This window comes from Anopheles gambiae, chromosome X (assembly GCF_943734735.2).
Source record: "Anopheles gambiae chromosome X, idAnoGambNW_F1_1, whole genome shotgun sequence".
NCBI lineage: Eukaryota > Metazoa > Arthropoda > Insecta > Diptera > Culicidae > Anopheles > Anopheles gambiae.
This window is the reverse complement of record NC_064600.1, coordinates 11,891,320-11,914,767: the sequence shown is the minus strand read 5'-3', so window position 1 is coordinate 11,914,767 and position 23,448 is coordinate 11,891,320. Positions and strand designations below refer to the sequence as shown.

General features: G+C 41.5%; 2 protein-coding genes across 8 annotated transcripts; both read right to left on the bottom strand.

Annotated features, from left to right (window-relative positions):
* On the bottom strand, window positions 1-14,094 carry LOC1272412 (dopamine receptor 2). Of its 7 annotated transcripts, none has more exons than XM_061642566.1 (6): window positions 13,437-14,094; window positions 12,925-13,152; window positions 10,455-10,693; window positions 7,791-9,138; window positions 7,517-7,601; window positions 1-2,854 (listed from the first exon to the last, which is right to left on the bottom strand). In XM_061642566.1, the coding sequence occupies exons 4-6, from the start codon at window positions 9,101-9,103 to the stop codon at window positions 2,765-2,767; spliced, it is 1,488 nt and encodes a 495-aa protein (XP_061498550.1). In that variant the 5' UTR covers window positions 9,104-9,138; window positions 10,455-10,693; window positions 12,925-13,152; window positions 13,437-14,094; the 3' UTR covers window positions 1-2,764. The 7 variants fall into 7 exon arrangements, with proteins under 7 accessions (XP_061498550.1, XP_061498623.1, XP_061498420.1 ...); XM_061642639.1 differs by having other exon boundaries at window positions 12,925-13,201; window positions 13,522-14,094; XM_061642436.1 differs by having other exon boundaries at window positions 13,522-14,094.
* A 3,724-nt stretch (window positions 14,095-17,818) lies between these two features.
* LOC1272450 (ubiquitin carboxyl-terminal hydrolase 16/45) lies at window positions 17,819-22,096 on the bottom strand. The gene is made up of 3 exons (XM_311192.6): window positions 21,905-22,096; window positions 21,048-21,446; window positions 17,819-20,925 (listed from the first exon to the last, which is right to left on the bottom strand). Exons 2-3 carry the CDS (start codon window positions 21,402-21,404, stop codon window positions 18,310-18,312), a joined length of 2,973 nt encoding a protein of 990 aa, XP_311192.6. The 5' UTR covers window positions 21,405-21,446; window positions 21,905-22,096; the 3' UTR covers window positions 17,819-18,309.
* Window positions 22,097-23,448: the final 1,352 nt, after the last annotated feature.

Here is a 23,448-nt window from a genome sequence, read left to right as displayed (position 1 = left end):
AGACGGCGAACGACTCATGCATTCTAAAAATAGCAAAAAAAGCTGGTGGCGCTACCTGTTGATGGGATACCCCAACCAGTTGAGCTTCATCGCTTGGAGGATAGCTTTCTCATTTCCTCTGTACTGTTGTATGGTTTCGCATTGAAGTTATGCATCGCTAGAACTAGAACGGCGATACGATTGTTTAAATACTAAACTCTAATGGAAACCACCAGCACTGAAGCAAGTGAGATTTGAGTAACCGTATTAATACACGATGCGCAATCTCAGATTGCGCATATATTCGTTTTATCAAAACATAAGTCATTTCGCGTAGCCAACCCTGAGCTATAAACGTCATTTCCATACATTTTCAGATTGCGCCAAGATTGCGCATAAATTTTCAAGATTATATGTCCGAGATATATACATTTTTTTTGACAGATAAATATATCAAACCGACCCGTTTGACAGATAAATATATGCGCAATCTGAGATTGCGCATCGTCTATTGCTACGGTAATGGTCGTTGGTGTTGATACCCACGTATCTGACCACACGACCATTCAGATTTTTGCTCAGAAAGTTAGGAGGCTATATAGGTCATGATAAGATGAAACTTGTCGAAACACATTGCAAGAAAAAGATAGCAATATAATAATCAGTTTTAATACGCCATCTATTGATCAAACCAATGAAGCTGTGGAGCTTTCATTTTTTTCTATGGATATTCAATTTTCCAGTCGTTTAAGCTTAATCTGTGCCGCTTGGGATATTATTTCATATCATGAATGATAGTGATTTCAACACCATGCAATACAACCCTGCTCAAACAATGCCGTATGCTGAGTTTTGGGGCATCACTGGACAAACTCAGCAGAAAGCTCAAGCATCACATATGGGGGTTAAATGGCTGGAACAGCGATCTCCAATCTAAAAAAGCCGTTTCCGTTCAAATAGACATAGAGCGACAACGTCTCGCGCTGGTTTTCGATGAGTTGCGTTGATAAATTTCATACCGCGTAGATCAAAGTAGCTCATTTCATCCAGTCAACCTACTTATTTTTTATTTGTAAGCATACACAAATAAGTCAATATGTATGTGTTTTTTCTGAGTTTTGCATTAAACTAGCACGTTAACAAACTGGATAGTTCAAGTGTTTCGGATGAAGCAGAAACATCGCGCGAGGCATGTAGCTCTGTTTGCGAAACTGAGCTACTTTTTTGTCGCGCGAGACGTTGTCGGAATATGTCTATTAGAACGGTTACACATCGAGCGTGATTGAAACGCGATTGCAACTGCCATACTGGCCGTTTAGAACCCGTTTAGTGGTCATTTAGTGGATTTGTGACACTTGAGAAACTGTCAAAATCGTTTTCGGGCTTGAATCAGCGTAATTGAAGCGCCGCATGCTGCCTTTGAGAGCGTATAATGCGGCCCGTGATGGGCTTATATGTATACGTTATTGTTGTTTTATTTTGACAAGTTTAATCAAAGTTTTAGTTTTTACTTTTTCAAGACGAAAATCAGGCTCCAATAACAGCTCAAGCGTCACAATTGCACTAAACAACTACGGGGTCTAAACGACTCAAGCTCTCGCTAAAATGACTAAAAGGAATCCCAACCGTGTGTTTACATTAGCCCTCGAAACTGAGCTACTGGATACCCGCATGTGATTGAAAACCCATCCATCGAACCCATAGTACCCTCAACTCAATATAATTTTGACAGGAGTTCGATGGGTTCGCTACTGGCGATTGGCATGTGTAAACAGGGGGATAGACAGATAGCGCCACGAACTATTTTTTTATATTTTCGAAATGCTCCAGCCGTTTATCTTCTGCTAAACCGAGTTATTTAGGATTACTTTTATAGCGACATTTTGAGTCGTTTGGACCCCCTGTCATTTCAGTGATTTGATGCGCTTGGTATCTCATTATATAAATGAAAGGTTGCTTGGGGTATGTGAAAGTTTCGGATTTATTCAGACCTACAGAAATCACGCCTGCATATGGTCTTGCTCAAGGGAATCCTGAGAGACCCTGCCAAATGGACAGTACTCTTTCTTTCTTGTGTGCCTCGCTATTCGTAGTACTGAAAGTCTCTTGGTATATGTTGTAAAGAGTTAACAAAGAGATCCATATGAAATGGTGGTAAAAGTGTTAAATTAATACGTTCCCCCGGCGCTGAATTTCATCAACTTTCCGTTCCACCTGCATCATGAACGCAAGCAGTTGATTTGAATGAATCAAATAAGTATGTATCAAACTTGAGTTTTTTGCTATCATTTCAACTATTCACTATTCATAAATATTTTTGTGTGTGCGATGAGATTTTTGCTTACTGCAATAATTATTAGAATACGATTATTCTACCTCCATACTGCGGCTGTTCATGCGGATAGAATACAGTTGTTCGCAATGATTGTTCTACTTCTAAAGTATTGTTTGGTTACTGGCTTTATTATATATTCGTGCTCAATTTTGACAAAAACAAAACTTACAACTACACAACCTACTGATAGCACTGACACAATGGCGATAAAAGTACTTTGTTGCAATCGACTAGGAATCTCTTTCTTGGGCATTATTTTTCTTTACATTAGATTTGTACGTATTGTTGAAAAAATCGAAGGGCTTCCAGTCTGAGTGTTCAGTTCTTTCCAGCAATCAACGGCAAATAGAGATTTTAAGTCACTCATAAGAACACAGCATAGAGATTGAACTGAGAAACATAAGAAACTAATAGAAGGCTCGTGCGGTCATCCTATCGTATTGGTGAAAACTAAATATGCGTCTGTTCGCATGAGTTTTGCCGCACTTGTTGTATCCCATGAAGTGAGCAGGTGGAGTAGCATCGTCTCGAAGCCAATCTCTGGAAAAAAACATGGATTGATAATGTTACATTTAATAGTCCACAATAACTTTAGGCGCCTGGAAAATATAATTCTATGTCGAAAGATATCATTACAGAATATTGCGATATTCCCATGATAGCAAGGCACTTTTACGATTAATTAAGTGGCTATAACCACACCCTATTTGCAAAATTACACGAAAATTAGTGATATTTCTGGAAATCACGAGAATTGTACTGATTTGACATGAACCGTCGACATTAAAAATCCGCGTAACTCGAGTGTCGCATAGCTCTTTTCCCGAGTATTTTCTTTAAGCTATCGAAAACCACCCAGAAAACAAAATCGACATTCTTTTCATTCTGGCAGCATAGTGGTCTTTTAGGATTGTTGTTAACTGGGAACTATTAACTTCGTGATAGCTTGCTAAACACGCTGTCTTGCTTACCGTCCAAATAGACGAAGTCTCGCGCGAAAAAAAGTAGCTCAATTTTGCAAACAGAGCTACTCGTCGCGCGCGACAATTTTGCTTCATCCGAAATAATCGAATTACAGTAGAGCGTCGATTATCCGGGCAGCTCGGGACCGGACGGTTGCCGGTTAATCGATTTGCACGGATAATGGTCCAAGAAATGTCAAACGCATATAAAACATATGAAATTCACTAGTTTTATTATTAATTCACCTAGAATCAATCGATTTATCGTTAGGAGAATATTATTTTAATCAATAACTGTAGGTTTAACAACTGTTCATGAACAAAAATGAATTTCGAAAATACCCCTAGACACTACAGAGCTACACAAGAAACTGGTTTCCCAATTGATTATCGCTGCAAACTTTCGCCGTACACAGCTGCCGTATTTATACGCACGGTTAAGCCGCCCGCCGGTTCATCCGTCCCCGGATAATCGACGTTCTACTGTATCTAGTTTTTTTACAAGCCAGATTAATGCCAAACACAAAAAATTAGATTTGAACACATTTCAACCTATTTTTGTGTGTTTTCAAATATAAAACAAGTTGGTTGACTGAGTCAAATGAGCTACTTTGATCTACACAAAGTGAAATTTAGAGCTATTTTTCGTCGCGCGCGACGTTGTCGCTGTATGTCTAACTGAACGGTTACACACGCGCATCGCTCAGCGCACAGAGTCACTTCCCGTTCCAGAGCGTTTCTACATACACCGAGACTGCAGCTGAGAAATGGCTGTGAGAGAATTGACAACCGGTTTCTCACGCTGGTGTGTGTAGAAGCTCTGAAAAGCGCCGAGATGATACTTTTAAAATGATGTTGAAAAAATCCATTTTAATCGCTAAAATGAATTCAAAAAAGTTTATTTTACTTTTTAATAATAATTCTACGATTATTACGATGGCAAAAATGCAAACTATAATTGATCGTTCGCTATAAACTGCCAATTAAATTTTTTCTCAGCTCCATCGTTCTTTGCAGAGCGTTTCTACATACACCGAGAATGCAGCTGAGAAAATAACTGACAGCATGCTTTGACAGCGCCTGACATCATTTTCGGTGAGAGAATTCTCCTCGGCATGCAAAGAACGATGGAGCTGAGAAAAAATTGAATGGGCAGTTCATAGCGATCGATCAATTATAGTTTGCATTTTTGCCGTCTAATAATCGTAGAAATATTATATTATTAGCAAAAGAAACTTTTTTGACTTCATTATAGCGATTCAAATGGATTTTTTCAACATCATTTTAAAAGTCTCATCTCGGCGCTTTCCGGAGCTTCTACACACACTGGCGTGAGAAACCGATTGTCAATTCTCTCACAGCCATCTCTCACCTGCAGTCTCGGTGTATGTAGAAACGCTCGCATGCCGAGGAGAATTCTCTCACCGAAAATGCTGTCAGTCGCTGTCAAAGCATGCTGTCAGTTATTTTCTCAGCTGCATTCTCGGTGTATGTAGAAACGCTCCCAGACAAAACCGCCTGTCCAGTTCGATGGTTCGCGCTGAGTAATTGCGCGTATGTCGATCTAAGTCCCGCGCGCCGGTGCTGTGTTTCCAGTCAAGTTTTAAAGTGTTAGGAGATTATCGTTTCAATTCAAAAGGTAGTTCACGTAAAAAGTACACATCAAGAAGAAGAATAGATCTATTCGTTGTCACGACTTTGCAGATCGGATGCCTCGCGGATTGGAGTCATTCTATAGTAAGTTTGTCAAACATTCAAATAAAAATAAGCACCAGGATCATTTGTGTTCATACAAAGTGAAAGCGTTTAAATGTGTTGTGAAGATATAAAATTATTGTTAATAGCAGCCAAACGTACCCTTATTTCTAACGTATAGTATATTCGCGATACATATATCCACATATATTTCAATGATATTGCAACTGGAAAGAAACATTCCAAGAAGAACTGAAGTGTGTGATAGTTAAATAAGAATTTGACACTCTTCCGTTACATAGCCGACAAGAGGCTCAGACCGGAAACTCGCCGTACGGACAAAGACTGTGCTGGTTGTTGAGCACCAGGCTCTCACAATATCGCTTATAGTTAGTGGGGGCTCGAGAGAGCCTTGTGCTCAATGCGGAATGATGCACTTGTGACTCTTTCCTGACACAAAACGTTCAATACACCTACATCAGCGGATGGGTAGCTTCTAATCGATACGAATTTGCATTTTTTAACTCTCACTATGAGTGATATGATACACAGCTACATGAGCAACCATCAATTGAGTTTTCTTGTCCCTCATCTGCTCAGCCCACCAGTATGGGGAAAGAATGTACACCAGATTTTACTCATTTTGTTTGGGAAATATCATTCTGTGTAGAATATGTGTCACAAGTGCATCAGCTATCATACACCGTATTTCATTGGCAGGTGTTTAGTCTAGTTCTTGATTGGGAAGAGCTCAAGTTTATGCAATTTACAGGTGAGTGACTGCAGGCAGCAATTATGAGATACACGCGGAGGCGAAACAGCATTTTGTTTCTTCACAGTTGTGACTAATTGACACTATAAAAAATTGCGAATGTATACTTTTATTATCAGTGATAGGCTTATTAAACGAAGAAAAATACTGTCACCGTCATTTAGTTTTTTTTTAATCGGTTTGATCGGTAAGAAAATCGGAACCAGTGCTGCAAAATGTCACTATCAATGTCATAAAAAAATCTGACTGAAACAAAATCCATATCAGCGTCACGTACTCAATTGTGATAATCAGAAGTGATACTCAGAACGATTGGTGTGACTAATACATGCTCATGACATGTTTGCGACCATCGCTTGGTCAGTCACTATATCACGACTTTTTTTTGCTGTAATCAATTTTGCAAAATGTCACTGACATAGTCATGAAAAATTCTGGCTGAAACAAAATCATCTCAGCGTCACGAGCTCTACTGCGAAGATCAGAGGCGAGCCTCAAACAGTTGGTGCGACCATCGCATGCTTGGTGACATTGTGTGCAACCAACTCGTATTCAATCACTTGGTCGCGACATTTTCAGTCGGTGATCATCGCGATGGTCACGGGAGATATGCATTGCGTGCGAGTGGTTCCAAGAAACAAAATGAGTATGTTTTCTCGCTCTGTTTGACCCGACAGATAATCAAAACAGATAGAGGGAGAAAGCATGCTCATTTTGTTAATAGAGCCTACGCGCCAAGTATACTCCAAGAATGTCGCGATTATCGCCGACAACAATGTCGTGACCAAGTGAGTGATCAAAAGTTGGGTGCTAAACTAAATGTCACCAAGCATGTGATTGATTCTTCAACTGTTTGAGTACAGTCACTGATCATCTCATTTGTGTACGTGATCTGATTTGAGCTTCGTTTCAGTCATGAGTGTTGATGATTGAAACAGTTGCATTTGGCAGCACTGTTCACAGCCAGAAAAAAATCATGATAATGCTTGCGACGGCATTAAGCTAAGCTTGTCAGTCAGAGTATCGCGTTGGACTCAAGGATTCACATTCACATTCAGCATGTCACGGCGCACTTTTATTGACTATCAGCAATGAGCATCAAGCTACCACGGATATGTTCATTGTTTTCGTTGGTGAAAATCTCGTGATACTCATGACATTTTGCAGCACTGATCGGAACTAGACATGCTTATCTTCGATTTGTTCCCTAGAGGACTTGTTCTTTCAAAACTCGTTAGAGGAATTTGAATTAATTCCTAACGTTTTATAAAAAAACACAAGTAATTAATAACACTTGCCAAAATTGCCAAATTTATTGCGTTTATTCGCGGCATATATCTATATGTCTAAAAAGGCACAACTGGAATGAAACATTCCAAGAAGAACTGTAGCGTGTGAGAGGTATATAAGAATTTGACACTTTTTCGTTACCTAACTCTTGTCTGGCTCAGACCGGAAATACGCCATACGGACAAAGACTTTGTTGTTTGTTGAGCACCAGGCTCTCACAATATCGTTTTGCACTCGAGAGATATTTCCGCTTTTGTGCAAAATCGCATCTAACAAATACGTTTTGTCTTCTAAAAGACAGCACATATTTTCTTATGGTAGATAAGCTAGTTGTGGCTATGAAACTGCTGCAACTAGAACCAATGTTCTTCCACATGTTGTTTTATAAAGAAATCGCCAGTTATTGATAGTTTCAGTTCAACCCAACTTGATCATGTCTTTTTCAAACTTGAGTGATCTATGAAATATGTATTTATTATTTACCTGTGATGCTATCGAACGCCTTGTCGGCTGGTACTTGAGTCTTAATTTTCGTGGGCAGCAAACACACAAAATACGCAGAAATGCCCTGAAAAAAGGGACCCCAGATAATAAAAATTGAAGTCCAACAATATAAATACGTGTTAAAACAATTCAATCATTATTGGTATTTGTTAATCGTTGGCATTGTTTTGTTGGATAACTGGCCTCAATTAAGGTCTTGGACAGCAATTTTAACTGGGTGTAAATATATTTTAAACTATTATAGCATACTTACCTTCGAAAATCCCGACTCCAACAGGCATAAATAACTGGATTCATGCCTGAGTTGATCCAGCCTAACCAGGTTACTACAGCTGATACTATTTCTTCGTGAGCAATGCAGTCCATACAAAAGCCAGATAACAAATTTACGACAAAAAATGGCATCCAACAGACGATGAAAACTCCCATTACAATTCCTAGAGTTTTGGCAGCTTTCTTTTCTTTGGCAAATTTTGTAAGCTTCCGGGACAGTGAAAAATGTTTTCCCATATGAACGCGATGTCGTCCTCCGATACCGTTGTTCTCTAGGGCTGATAACGGTTCTTCATCGGGATCGTCTGGGGTAGAGTTAGTTGTCTGCAGCTGATGAAGTTTTTTGAGCGGAAATTGATGCTGAGTTGACAACGACGGCTGTGTATTAGGTTGCATTTGATCCAGATGTTGGAACTGCTGGTAGTGATCGGAAGCAGCCAACCGCGGATGGTTTAGGCGCTCACGAGTGGTTCCACCACGATGTATTCGTAACGTGAGCTGAAGTTCGCCAGATGCCATTAAGACTTGTTTAGTGCCAAGTTTTAGTGAGCGTGTTTGAACGGCGGCCGCTCGATATATTCGGCAGTATGTAAATACCATTACTATTAATGGTAGGTAAAACGATATGATGGATGAAAATACAAGGTAACCAAGGTGCTCAGTGAATGTACATTTAAACGGTAGCATATCTGTCTCGCGAACTGCTCTCCACCATAAAATCGCCGGGAAACTGATCGCGCTAGAACAGATCCAAACTGCCGCTATCAGTACTACCGCTTTTTGGCGCGTCATTTTCATTGGATAGGAAAATGAATCCGTGATTGCCCAGTATCTGTCGAGCGAAATGACGCACAGGTTCAGAATTGATGCAGTGCTAAACAGAACGTCAAGAGATCGCCATATGTCACACCAGTCCGTGCCAAAGAACCAAGTATTTTGTAGTACCTCGTACAATGCAGAAAAGGGCATCACTACTAATCCTACTAAACAGTCCGCCACTGCCAGGCTGGTAACAAAGTAATTGGTAGCCGTATGAAGATACCGCTCACGAATAACAGCTAATATAACTAGTGAGTTACCAAACACAGTAGTGAACGAGAATAGTAATAAGAAGGTCAGCAGGCCAGCTTTGTCATTTGGAAGCGAAACTATGTAATTGGAAAAATTCGGTACAACTGAACCACAGTTTATGCTGAATTCCACCGAACCATGAGATACATTATAGAAGGATATATTCGTCAATGCTGTCAGTTGCAGAAACTCCCAAGGAACTTCGCTTGCATTACTCATCATTCACCGCCACTTTAGTTAATCTTGTTGGTAACCTGCTGAGAATTGTATAGAAATATCGTAAAATAGATTTGACATCATTATCAAATAAACATCATTATGATACAGTTCAATGTTCAGCAGAAATAAAACAAACTATATTTCTAAATACATCTTTCTGGAATTACTAAAGGATCATCCATCAATTACATACGCAAAGGAAAGTAATATTTAGCAACCATGGGGTAAAAAAGATGACACATTTTTATATACCAGTAGTAGGAGAATGACAAAAAAAGAAAGTGGCAGACAAAAGCATTTGAATAGTTTTTATAAAATAGTTTTTTACCCAAAACTTTCCAATTCCAAAAAATGCAAACTCATTGGGCCCAAATTGAGTGCAACTGCAATTGTCACAATCGTTGTCAAAATGGTGTTTTCAATCGCGGTTGCGCTGTGCATTACAAGTCGCATACAAAATAAGATAACTATAAAAGCCAAAGCTTTGTATAATATAAAGATTTTTTTATAATTGGCGATTCACAATATGAAACATGTAGTCTAGCTCACGGATAAGTAACTAATAGAGCTCACTGTGAAGCTAACATTGCAAACGGTACTTTGATAATATAAAACTTCTCTACCACATTTAACTGGAACAATTTTCGCACAATTTTTCGATTGGTGTTTGTTTGGAGGAACATTTATTTTAATATTACTGGGATTGGATAATACTTATATCATGTTTGAAAAAAAACCCTTTACAATCATTTCGTAAATAACGCCAACAAGAATAAAAATCGAAACCACAAGAGCAAAACCGATGAAGGCGCGAGGATACGCTTTTGTAAATTCCTCATCCCCCCGTGCAGTTACGAGCAGATCACCTTCTCTCACCACATTGTCAGCTGAGCACGACTCTTTTGATCAGCCCCCCCCCCCCCCCCCACCTAAAGCTGACACCATAGCTTGCCCACGAGATTGACTCGATGGAAGATAATAATGTCACATGAAAACGACCACAGCACATTCAATTAATAAACAATAAACAAATAAACACGGCCATCGAACAGAACAACGGGTAGTGTCAAATTTGGTATGAGATAGAGTCCAACGCAGCAACACGCTTTCTGGATGTAATAAGTAAAACATTGGAAGTACATAAAGTAAAAAATATATAAACAGAATATTTGATACACACATATATATATATACACACACATATACAAGATTTACAAACATATACATCATTTTAATTGCTAGACTTGCTACATATTAGAGTATAATTGTTCATGATAATTTTATAATAACCAACAACTAATAATAACAAAAAAGTAAATTTTACTTGCAAAGCAGGGGCTTTGATGTTACTTACATAAAAGTTAGCTCTTATTTCTGGTGTGGTATTTTGTCGATACGTCTATATTTATTAATAGTCTATCGATCGAAAAATTCAATGAATCCTGACTACTCTTGGCAAAGGCAAAGGCCAAGCATGTGAGGAGAGTTAATTCAGTCATGTGGAAAAAAGGTTCTATAGATGTACAGTCGATCAATGAACCGTTGAGCATCGATTTTGATTAGGACATCCTATATATTTTGTAATGATATTAGCTGTACGGGAAAGAAACGTAAAATATAAATTACGAAATTGAACATTTTTAGATAACAAGAAATTTAAACATAAGCTAACGATAATATTGATTATAATTATGGCTTATCGATATCTCCTGTATTCATTTTGAAACAGACTACGTTACATCGGAAATAGTTATGGGTTCTCGCTTCCGCGCATTGTTACTCCAACTGAGTCGAACCCACGGTTCCGCTCATCATATACTCGGTTCCTTCAGAGCCGTCAGGAGTTGTTGAGGCTGTCGGAACCGCCAGACACATTTGTAGCCGATTGCAGCCGCTAGTTGGCAGCCAGAGTCGTCGGGGTTTATTTGGAGTCGTGCGGAGTCGTAGGTACCGCTCGGAGCTGTTTATGTTAACGGTTTAGATGGCTCCAACCAGCTCTATTACGTGTGGTAAAAAATAATCGTAACAAATTCCTGTATGTTTTGAATGAGCCATTTTACAGCCCATGAACATTACCACGTTTCTATTTTGTTACTGGAACTAATCCAATTCCTTGTTAAGGACTCATCCTTTTTTCTCTCATTGAGTATATAGATAAATATTCTGTTTTCCAACACATTTCCAATTACGGTCCATGGTTTGTCTTTGATTGATTATTTAAATATTATGGACTGATTGCAACCTCAGCGAAATTGTAACAGCGTAATTAAATTGTCTTGAACTCAAAGACGCATCCTGACCAAAGATTCAGCCGTGGCAGTGCCATATCTATATAAAAAATACAGGGAAATCTCTCTTGAAGGTGAATTATTTCTTTAAGATGTACATTTTGATGGTCCCGTTATATTACATAAATGTTTTGTCTCTCTAAGATGAATGTTTTTCCAAGGCGAATATCCTTCAAGCTGCATTTGCGATTTGGCAGCCAAAATTCTCGAAGATTAATTTTTAGGTGGGCTAACAAAAATATTAGTCACAGGATTCCATGTTTTTTTCGTGGTTTCTTAGATACTTCATAGTTAGTTTTCCTCAACATGAATATCGCTCAATGCTGACGGCCCCTTGAAGATTCACCTGAGAGAGATTTCACAGTAGTCCAATATAATTAAACTCTATAGTCTTATGCTCTGCTCATGAAATATAAACTTTCACCTGAAAGATTATAAAGTACCCTACTGTTTTTAAAGAATGTTTACAGTCCTGGTCATTATTTGAAAACGACAAAGAGAGCTGTGGTGGACAGCAAGCACATGACGATTATACGTTCTGTACATAGAACGTCTTTGGTGTACATTATATTGCCACATTAGGAGACAGAACAGATCAGCAACAAGGAAACTCAACTGACAATCACACACTTTAGCTGATCAGTTTTAGTGAGAAAAAAGAGAGCGGCATAATCATATCAAACAGGTACTGCAATTCCGATAATTTAACATTCAATGAAAGGAACGTGTCAGAAGTGTATCAGCTCACATACACCACATTTCTAGTCTGGTGAGTATCCGTTTTGGTAATCTGAAATTGTCGATCCGGTTGTCTCTGCTTCCACCTGCACATACTTAAAGGATAACGCAAAGCACTGCAGAAGTTCAGACGCGCTACCTGCGTACTTACAGTAACGGTAGCCAAAAATTCGAAATAAATGTGCGCACTGATCAACGTCGATATGGTCCTAACTAGAGATTTATACACTGAGTAATATATTTTTATTAGTTGAATCCTGCAGGTAAATGTTAAGATTCAACCCAGAACTGAGATTGGATACAAATATTTTCATTATTTACTCTGTTTTTATAACATAAACTCTTTGGGAATATATTCACGCTAATACATGAGATAGAATCTCAAAAGAATACTGATCTAATCATGCCTTTCAGAACGGAAAGAGAAAAGATCCTCGTTATTATTGAAAAAATATTTGAAACTTTCATATCCACAGTAGCTTTGAATGTTTGGTTTCGATTCACTTGCCTGATTTCTTTAGCAAGATATTGTACAATTTGTAATATTGGTTATACTTCTTACGAACATTTCAATCACAATCACCCTATTACACTCTCATCTTGTTGTTTTCTTGATAGCTATCATGCAAATATATATATCATGCTATGACCAATGCAAACTTTCAGAATTGTTTGGCATGAAACAAATATTTTGACGTTCAACTCATCGCCTACCGTTCGAGATGCTTGCTTAAGACTGATTGTCTAGAATAGTATATGTAGTTCGAAATGTAGGTGGTAATTAAAATAAAAACTTACGTTTCAACACCATTGGTTCCTCGATGATGTGTCTCGAAGTGTATTACCCATTTTTTTTTATTTCAGAAGATTTAGACAATTCACATTTAGTTCCACTTGCGCTATCAAAAAAAAGTGTCATTTATTCACACACTCCAGGATACTGAATGGAGCTTCTGTCCACACTTTTCATAGATTCTCTTCGGGCGTTTTGTATGTCTTTGTATATACAAGGTCTCACTAGAGGATCTGAAATTCACGAGAAAAAAAATTACCCTTCATTAGCACAAAAATTGCGCTATGGTTATTGGCCCGTTAGTATTGCACTTTTGTGATCTAGTATACCCTAGTAGCCACCATATCTTGGCTTAATAGAAACAGTACAACGTTCAATTTTAATGCACTCACTTCATATTTTAAACATAAAATCTGTGCGATGCTGCAGTAATTCATGATGTGAATATGAAGTAGAGATTTGAGTGTAGTTCGTTTGATTGAGATTGATAGCCGTGTAAATAACGTTATCATCTTACACGGTTGAGGTACTCTAACAGCCGAACGAAAGTGGCCCAAAACACTGGAACTACGCATTCACTTGATTGAATATACATAACTTACAATGATAACGAAAAACGAACTTTCTGTGGTATGTTGTATCGCGTACGGATGGCTTCAAACACAGCGAACAACATTCATGGTTTGAGTAACGATGTCGACTGACGTTGTGGCTGACGTTTAGTTGAAATTAAAGCTTAACCCGTTTACATTACGTTGGCGTTATCCTTAGCCTCAAACCCAAGCAGCAGTTTCCATGCTCCCATTTTCTCATGTTGCGGGCTGTCCGTTATGGTGTTGTTTCTTCAGGGAGAGGAGGGCTTATAGGATCTCTCCGCAAACCTCCTTGCTCGTTGACAATTTAGAGTCCTGCAGAGAATCAAAACCAGAATACCCAACCAAACTCTTCAGGAAGGCGCATATCCTGGGGCAAGGGGGTGGATTTACATAACGACGAGTACGTAGTGACCAGCTGTAGGGAGAGACCTTGTAGTTACTGAGTTCTTCAGGGATTCTTTTAACTTTGGAACACTTTCTTGTAGGAAGTTAACTTTATGTGATGGGAAGTGGACTCCTGGGTACTTAAGGTTTTGGAGAGACCCATTGAAAATTGGTATTGGATTCCAAAAGCACGATATGCCACTCGTAACCGGATGGAATACATTATTGACAAAAATTAAAACAAACCTTAAATAATTGATCCTTGAGAGCCTGAATCACTATTATTATATTATTATTATAAATAAATAAATAAATAAATAACTAAATAAATAAATAAATAACTAAATGAATAAACAAATAAATAAATAAATAAATAAATAAATAAATACACATACATTGATATGTATCAATCAATCAATCAATCATCCATAAAAATCTTGTAATTAATTTATATTCTAGTTCTTTTATTATTTGATGGTTATATTATTATTATTTTAATATTAGTATTAGTAAAAATAGTATATTATTACTTAGTTTATTAGTAAATTAAGTACTAGTTAATTATTTTATTATTATTGTTATTTATACTTCTTTTTCGACCTACTCTTAACTAGTACATATATATTTGGTACAAGAACTACATATTTTGAACACCAAATTGGTCTAAGGCCAAAAAGACTACCGAAACACTTGTCAAGCTTGGGACGTTTGATGGTGTGTTGTACAGAGTACGAAAGCATATTGTTTTTGTTCGTAGCTAACTGCTCAATTGTTCTGCATGTGAAACGTTTAGTGAGCAGTTGAGTGAACAGTTGCTGCCAAAGGAAACGATCGGCGGGGTTTTCTCGCATCCGTCGTCGCCGTACCGTTGACGAGCGAAAACCGCACGAATGGGTAAAATAAGGGAAGACTGTTGGGCTGGGTCGCTCGGAACCCTTGCATTGTTCAGCGGCTTATTCTATTTTCTCTGCCATATCGCTTTTGTTTCTCAATTGGCCTGTCTCGAGACTTTATAATGCAGTCGTGAAAATGGCAGTGAAGTCAGTCTACTGTCTTTTGATGTCTGTTTCTAGCACAGTTGGCACAGCCCCTCTTCAATCCTCCTTCGGGCTTACAGAACGCTTTCATAGGATATGGCACGAGTGAGACTGAGAATTGTTTTGTGTTATCCGTTTTGCTTCCCGTGTCGCGTGGGGAAGGGCGATAGAACATTGGTGACATTTTTTTACACTACATTTTCCTTACAAAGTTTTCTTGCACTGGCTTAAAACATTTTTTTACTTACATTTGGTCACAATTTCCTTAGAAATTTCCCTACTTGTGAAACAAAAGTAGGTGATATGTTATGTTTACTTTCACTACATGGGCCCTTCAAGTTGTACTTGACCCACTTTTGTTGGCTTTATTTTGTTCGGATTTTTTCAGAGATCTATTCAAACATTTTGCCGGTCTGGTGGTACAGTCGTCAACTCGTACGACATAACAACATGCCCGTCATGGGTTCAAGTCCCGAATAGACCGTGCCCCCATACGTAGGACTGACTATCCTGCTATGGTAACAATAAGTCACTGAAAGCCAAGCTCACTTCACTAGTGGGTACAGGCAGGCCTCGACCGACAGCGGTTGTTGTGCCAAATAAGGAAAAGAATTGAAAGATTTAAAGCAGGATTAAAAAAAGGTAAACATAACCATAGCTAGTTTCTATATCCGCATTCGTATTTTTTGGGTTTTTTTCAAGCAGTTATAAAACGCCTCGTGGTACAGTCGTCAACTCGTACGACTTAACAACATTCCCGTCATGAGTTCAAGTCCCGAATGGCGAACGTGCCTCCATACATAGGACTGACTATCCTACTATGGACAATCAATAACAAAGTGGTTGTTGAACCAAAGAAGAAGAAGAAGAAGAAGAAGAAGAAGAAGAAGAAGAAGAAGAAGAAGAAGAAGAAGAAGAAGAAGAAGTTATCAAGAAGTTTATCAAGAAGTTATCAGGTTGTTTAAGGCCATTTATTTTTTAAAAATATCGTAGAAAAAAGTAAAATTTTCAGCAACACAACCGACATTTTGTAGTATCCACACGAATACGGTTACAAAAATGTGATTCTAGGACTTAAACAAATCTTACTTTGACGTGTTCGAAATTCTGATCTGAATTTGGTAGAAAATATTTTGAAATAATTATGACAAGGCTATATGCAAACAATATGCAATTTTACGATGCAAATGAGTATAAAAAGCTATTTTGAAAGCTGGGATGTAGTTTTTACAAGCAATACTGAAACACTTGGGCATTTGTATGCCAAACAGGACATTCGATGTAATTGCAGGTGCACAAAATGCAAAAAAAAATAAATTAATAGAAAAAAAGAAATCTAAGCAAAGTAAACATTTCTTAATAATTTGTTAAAGTGCGCCTAAATAAACTACACGTTAACAACGTTCATAACGTTAAATAATTAGTGTAAGAACTACATGCATGGTAAAAATAATTAAAAAAGGGGCAAATTTCCTATTTTACAACCACAAACAACCATCCCAAACTTATCGAAGATATAGCAAAAACACGAAAACTAGAGATGTGGCTATAATAACTAGCCGCAGTGTAGTAAGGGGTGCTACGGATAGCAGTAAATTGCTGATAGTAGTAGGAGTAAAGTATTTCTTTTTTTTTTTATATTTGGTTCAGTGATAATCATTTTGAACCCACCGGCCTGCCCAACCCATCCCATCTATACCTAAGAGAGGCGAAGGTGGCATAGGCCCTACCAAACGCCCTAAAGCGCCATCCATCAAATATGTAACGCTAATAGGGGGTGCGGGTGGGGGGAGTGGGTGTCGTCAAACGTAACAATTTGTTACATAGGGGAGAGGGGGAGTTAATCTTTTGTTACGTAACGCAAAATTTTAACATTTTGAATTTATATTTTTTCGAATAACTAATACAGGGGTTCCAGTAGTTCTCATAGCTGTGGGACACTTCATTGACTCTTTCATACGTTGCTTTGACTGCGGTTTGTTTTCTAATATCTCTTTCATACGTGAAATGAACCTAATGTAATGGGAATTGGAGCAGCAGCACCCTTGTATAGGACCCTTGTTCAACAAATCTAATAGGATTTTCCAAGCAACCTGTCCAAAAATGATGCCAATCTGTATGATCGAGTCCAATTTCCAACATATGAAGTTCACTTCCAACAAGAAAGAGTCAAGGAAGTGTCCCACAACTTTGAGAACCCCTGGAAAACCCTGTAAGTTATAAACGAATATTCTTCTTCGTGACTTAACAACCTTCGCGGTTATGCCCGCCTAAAAAAGATCATCCTACTTTTTAGGCAGCCGAATAGTCCGTCATTTGGTCCGTCTAATTTGGTAACCACGGACGGAAAAACTAAACAAAGGATCGTCGCAGTAGCGTTGCATTCCGTTACTGCGACGACCACAGTGTGGGTGCCCCACTCGATTAGTAGGCAGGCAGGCATTTCGTGATAGTAGCATACGATTCACAAGTAACGATACGCGCTTAGAAGCAAATGGCACAAGAATTAACTGTAACGCTTTTAACACGATTGGTCGTAATTGTATAAATACATCGAAAATGCAACCAAAACTCTTGCAAACATTACCGATGTTGTTCGTAAGTTGTAAGACATGCGTAACATATTTAACATCACATGTTATGTGAAATAGAAAAATTAATTTGATGATGTTACAACATCTAAAGCCAAATAATCATTTCTGGAATATTTATGGAGGACCAGGAAGATGGCTGGAAAACGCTTCTGATGATAGTGATGTAAGAACATTGCAAACCGTGCTGAGGATCCGATTATCACAATCTAGTTGAATTTGATTGCTGCATTTTGCGTTTCGTAATTGATGGGTGACGCCTTAAGTGTACGTAATGCAATCATTAACAAGTTACAATTTGTTGTTGTTGTTGTTTATTGTTCTTTAGCACAAAAGTAGTAGCTGAGAAGCAAAGAGTAACCAACCCACACATTTTATATCATACACACGCTGTTCGAGAAGAGGATTTGAAGTTTACCTTTACAACAGTCATTGATTTTTTTGTTTTGTTTTAACAACTTCATTTTAGCCGCATCAAGCCGCACGGCCAAGCAAAACATACAAATTTAAAAATGTTATACGAGAAATTGTGACGCTATAGTAACATGAAAATAGATGGCAAAAAATATAAATTATTGACCACTCATCAAAATTGAGTAAACGGCTCACGATTGCTGTCGGTGTACTACGGACCAAAAAAAAAGAATAAAAATAAATTTCTTCTACACTGAGTAGAAGATCCTAGGGAGTAATAACATAGTAACGAGACTGGCGGTAAACATGCATCTGTGCGGGTAACGAAATGCAAGAAAGATCACGGATCGGATGGATGACGAGAGCAGTTAGAATATGCGCTCATAGAATAGCAGGTAGGCCTGGACCTTCAGTACGCTCTCCTCCGTGACCTCGCGCACGTAGCTGTCCGATACGCAGTACCATTTGCCGGGCGGCGTTTCCACCTCCTCCGCCGCGGGCCGGGCTTGTGGCTTGTGGGCGTACCCGACCGCACCTTCCAGCTCGTCCTGCGGCTGCCTGTCCCGCGGCTGGGACCGCTTGCGGCCGCACTCGTCGTTGTCGCTGGGCGTGTGCGAGGAGCTGAACGAATCATCACTGTCCCGCACGTGCAGCCCCATGCGCATCGCCTGCTCTTTGGCCATCTCCTGCTCGGACTTGCGGTCCAGCTCGTCCTTCGTGCCCTGCGGAATGAACTTCCACCGCGGATCGCCCGGGCCGAAGGTCGGCCGCACCTTCACGTACGCGACATAGTGGCCGCCGTGCATCGAGCCGGAGTGTTCCACCAGCCCGTACAGCGCGTACAGGATCTTTTTCTGCCCGGGGCGGATGTGCGACGCCCGCTTCACCTTCGACCCGCAGAACGGCGCAATGTCCAGCACGAACGGGAAGGACACCAGCTTGTTCAGCTTTTTGAACACACTGCGCAGCCCGACCTGGAAGCGCTTCAGGTGCAGTATCAGCACGGCGGGCGGTTGCGAGATGAGGAACTGCTTGGTCGCGTTCGTGTTGACCGACGGGCCGCCCTTGCCGTTGATGCGCTCCGTGCACGCCTCGCAGCACACCTTGTTGTTGCCGGTCATCAGCTCCACCGCGGTGAAGTTGTTGAAGCAGGACTGCACCGAGTACTCGCCGTCCTCGCACTGGTACCGTGGCGCGATCGTGTTGCTCCAGTCCGCGTGGCTGAACGTGCGCTGCCGGCCGCGCTTCGGCTCGCCGGTGCAGGTGTCGACGTCGCCCGCACCGCCGGCCCGCGCGCCCTGCCGCTGCCTGCTCGCTTCCTCGTCCGTTTCGCTGCTGCCGCCATTGCCCCCGGACAGCTGCCGCACCATGTGGGCCGCCCGCTGAGCGCTGATCCCGACCTCGCACACGATGTTGCTCCCGTCCGACTCCTTGTTGCTGTTCTCGGGCGCATCGTCCGACTTCTCCGGCATCGAGCGCAGCTGATTGCCGTTCTGGTCGACCGCCGGCGCGGAACCGCACTTCGATAGCGCGTCATCCGTCACGTCGTTGTCCTCTACGTCCGCGTCGGACGGTTCGCTCGACTCGTCCGACGAGCCGTCGTCGTTGCCCTTGGCGCAATCCGATTGGAATGAGTGATCCTCCGTCAGCGGTACCATGTTTGCCATCGCTTCGCTCTCGTCGCCGGCGCTGGCCGGCTGCTCCGCCGCGGCAGTCGTTCCAATGCCCCCCACAACGCCTCCCACCGAGGACAAGTTGATTCGATTCTTCTGATGCTTGGCAATTCGCTTGGCCTTTTTCTCTCGCTCGCGCTCCTTCTTGCTCGGCGCCTTGGAGAGCGCCGTGTGGCCGCCGGTGGCTGCCGCTGCCGTGCCCCTAGCCCCAGCCGACACCCCGGTCATGCCCGGCCCGTCCGGCTCGGGGCTGCTGCGCCGCCGGACGGGCGGCTGCGGCTTCTCCACGCACACGGGCAGCGAAATGTCGAGAAAGTACTCATGCTGCGACGAGGTATGGTGGCAATCCTGGCAGGTGAGGGTCGACACGAGCGAGCCGCGGAACACCTGCTCCGGCCGGAACACCCACTGCGAGATCTGCTCGTTGTAGTACTTGGCCAGCGCGCGCTGCGTGCCGTCCGTGTTCTGCCGACTCTTGCGCGACTCCAGCCCGAGCTTTTGCAGTATCAGCGACTGGTAGCGCCGCAGATCGTCCGTGCGCACGCTCTCGAGCAGGTGCCGCAGCAGCTCGTGCGAGTCGTGCTGGTCGCCCCCGTCAAACTGGGGCCACTTGCTGGTCAGCTCCTGCAGCAGCCGGTTCGGGGAGAGCGTTTCGGGCGCGTTCGCCTGCAGGTCGGTCAGCAGCTCGGTCAGCGCCTCGGTGAGGCTGCGCCAGTTGTCCAGCACGCCGTCGATCGGGGGCGCCAGTATCTCCGTCCCGTCCGGCAGCTTGATCGTCCCGCCCGGTATGTGCACCTTTTCGCCCTCGGTCGCCGACTGCTTCAGAATGTCGGACAGGTAGGGTGTGCGGGCGAGACACTGCAGGACCGCGTTGAAGAAGCACGTGTTGCCGAGATTGGACAGGCCGCGCACACGCGGCAGCGCGTCGATGAGGCTTTTGGTCGCGTGCGGCACGAGGCTGGAGGACGATGCGGCCGGTACGGCCGCCTCGGGCCCCTTGCCGCGCGCGCTCTGCTCGTACGTTTGATCGCTGGAGTTAAACTTGGCCGCGTCCGGCACGTCGAACGAGCTGTTTGTGGTTGATTGTAGCGCGTCCAGCACCAGGTTGCGCACGGACTCGGTCGCGTTCTGTATTTGCGCGTCGGTATGGGCGGCAGCCGCTCGCACCTTCGCTATTTCGCGCTTGACAAACTCGACTATATCGAGCAGCTTCGGCTTGGCGTACGGATCGACCGGCACGCTGCAGGTGTAGCACCACACATCCAGCGTGGTGGTGTTGATTGCAAGGGCGTGCATATCGGAGCGAGGCGTCTAGAGGGCGAACGTAGAAGCGAAAGAAAGAAAGAAAGAAAAGAAAAAACAACCACACACACACACTGTACTAAACGAGTTCAAACAGTGTCACTGTACGCAAGAACGAAAAACAAACTTACTGCATAATGCTGCAAAGCGTGCTGGTTTTTGTTCCGGCCACAGAGCTGTGTGCCACATTTGAGGCAGAACCACAGCGAGGTATCACCGTTGATATCGTTCGGCGTTTTCAGCGGCTCGTTGACATAACTGCCGCCGCGGGCCGCCTGCTGCTCGTCCACACACTTGCTGCACGTCCTTCTGCACCACTCCTCGTTGCTTTTGATCTGTTTGCGTATCGTGTTCAGGTCGATGGACTTCTGTATGTGCGTGCACATCTCGCCGCCGTTCATTTTGGTGGCGAGTAGCGTTTCGTCGTTCGATTCGGTCGAGGAGGCACCACCGTCCACACGGTAGTCGCTGCGCTGTCGTTTGCCCATTGCCAATGTCAAATGCCACCCTTTGCCGTGTGCCTGCTCGCTCTGGGGAGTAAAGGGAAGGCGCTTTTAGAGACACAAAATCGGTCGACAGTGAGCAGCGCAAAATATGAAATAAACTGCTTCTCGCACAGATATTGGCACAGGGCTATCGGAGGAGGGATCGTAGAAATGTCAGAACATGCACATGAAACAGTCAAAATGTATTTCTCACGTCATACGCAATATTGCTTCGATATGCCCATTCGGATCGATTTTTTTTTTTTAGTTGAGGAAAACATGCTTCACCGAGTACTGCATCCAATTTATTGGGTATACACACGAGCATTCTTGCATTATCGAACGATTCATGCTTTGTGTAATAATAAAAATTCCAACTCGCTGTACAAGTCAAAATGCAGTGGCATAAAAAAAACAGCTACCCCACAAAAAAAAAGATAGCCAAACCCCGTGTTAAAGTTTCGGCAAGCGAAGAGGAACGAAATGTAAAAGGGGTCGCTTACCGCTTTTGCTATTCCTTTTTTTTTATTTTTTGCTTATATTTTCGTGGATCCCGACGAATTGGTTCAATGCGTCTCCACACTAGAAACCGCACACATATAATACTGAGTTGTTCAGCGCACCTAGTTTGTACAATTTGTACAGGATGTGGCCAGCCGATTACACCGCAAATGTAATAGGATCTGTCATTCGGTAACGTGCACGCAGTGGCTCGATTGCTCTAGATCATTTTGACAAGGTGTAGAGAACGAAAACACAGTGTAACGGAAAGGTGTATGGATTCAAAACGGGATGTAGGATAGGTCTACCAATTGTTGTGCTATCGCCAAAAAAGCCAAAATTAAGAACAGAATCTGGCAATTGGCGGTTGCATAACCGCACCATAGCACAATATTTGGATCACATAACACAACAATTGGTACATGGAAAAGGTTTTGCAAAAAGGCTACAACTTTTGTAAAGTACTATATGTTGTAGTGTTCAATTTACAAAATGTTGCTAGTATATGTGTCTATCTACTTCACCTTTGTTTACGAATTTTTATTCAGTAGTTTCGTCACAGTTCTTATTTTAGTCCAAACGGTGTACAAACTCGTCCATAATTAGTGCACTAGCTTGTAATAAATTCCACAAAAGCATTTCCATGGCATGCATCGCATCCCAAGCGCCACAGATTAAACTTAAACGACTGGAAAATTGAATATCCATAGAAAAAAAATGAAAGCTCCACAGCTTCATTGGTTTGATCAATAGATGGCGTATTAAAACTGATTATTATATTGCTATCCTTTTCTTGCAATGTGTTTCGACAAGTTTCATCTTATCATGACCTATATAGCCTTCTAAATTTCCGAGCAAAAATCTATACGAATGGTCGTGTGGTCAGATACGTGGGTATCAACACCAACGACCATTACTCAAATCTCACTTGCTACAGTGCTCGTGGTTTCCATTGGAGTTTAGTATTTAAACAATCGTATCGCCGTTCTAGTTCTAGCGATGCATAACTTCAATGCGAAACCATACAACAGTACAGAGGAAATAAGAAAGCTCTCCTCTAAGCGATGAAGCTCAACTGGTTGGGGTATGACACCAACAGAGAGCGCCACCAGCTATTTCGCTATTTTTAGAATGCATGAGTCGTTTGCCGTCTGCTAAACGAAGTCTTTCTATATTCCGTTTAGGTAGAGAACTTGGGTCGTTTAGAAGCCGTTTAGTGGTCGTTTAGTGGATTTGTGGCACTTGGGATCCGACAAAAATCATTTTTTTCAGTACATTACAAAATTTTTACATCAAAATGAATCTAATAGTTTTGAGAAGTATATATTAAACGTCCAACATGATGTATTTAATTTTTTTCTATAAGTCATAAAAAGATAAAGAAGTTTCTATTTGAATAAAAACCGTTATATCATGATACTTCTTGGTAGAAAGACACCAAAATCAAATAAAATTTACACAAAATGTTTAATTTCAGTCTCTTTACAATGTATATTCGGTTTAACTAATACATAGAGAACCATTTTCAAAAGTTTTTGCATTTGTC

Coding starts and splice junctions, on each gene's coding strand:
- LOC1272412 (XM_061642566.1), bottom strand. CDS start 9,103: ATGATGAGTAATGCAAGCGAAGTTCCTTGGGAGTTTCTGCAACTGACA. Junction 7,602..7,790: donor TGGAGTCGGGATTTTCGAAG/GTAAGTATGCTA, acceptor CCCTTTTTTCAG/GGCATTTCTGCGTATTTTGT. Junction 2,855..7,516: donor GGCGTTCGATAGCATCACAG/GTAAATAATAAA, acceptor GTTTTTTTCCAG/AGATTGGCTTCGAGACGATG.
- LOC1272450 (XM_311192.6), bottom strand. CDS start 21,404: ATGGGCAAACGACAGCGCAGCGACTACCGTGTGGACGGTGGTGCCTCC. Junction 20,926..21,047: donor ACGCTTTGCAGCATTATGCA/GTAAGTTTGTTT, acceptor TTCGCCCTCTAG/ACGCCTCGCTCCGATATGCA.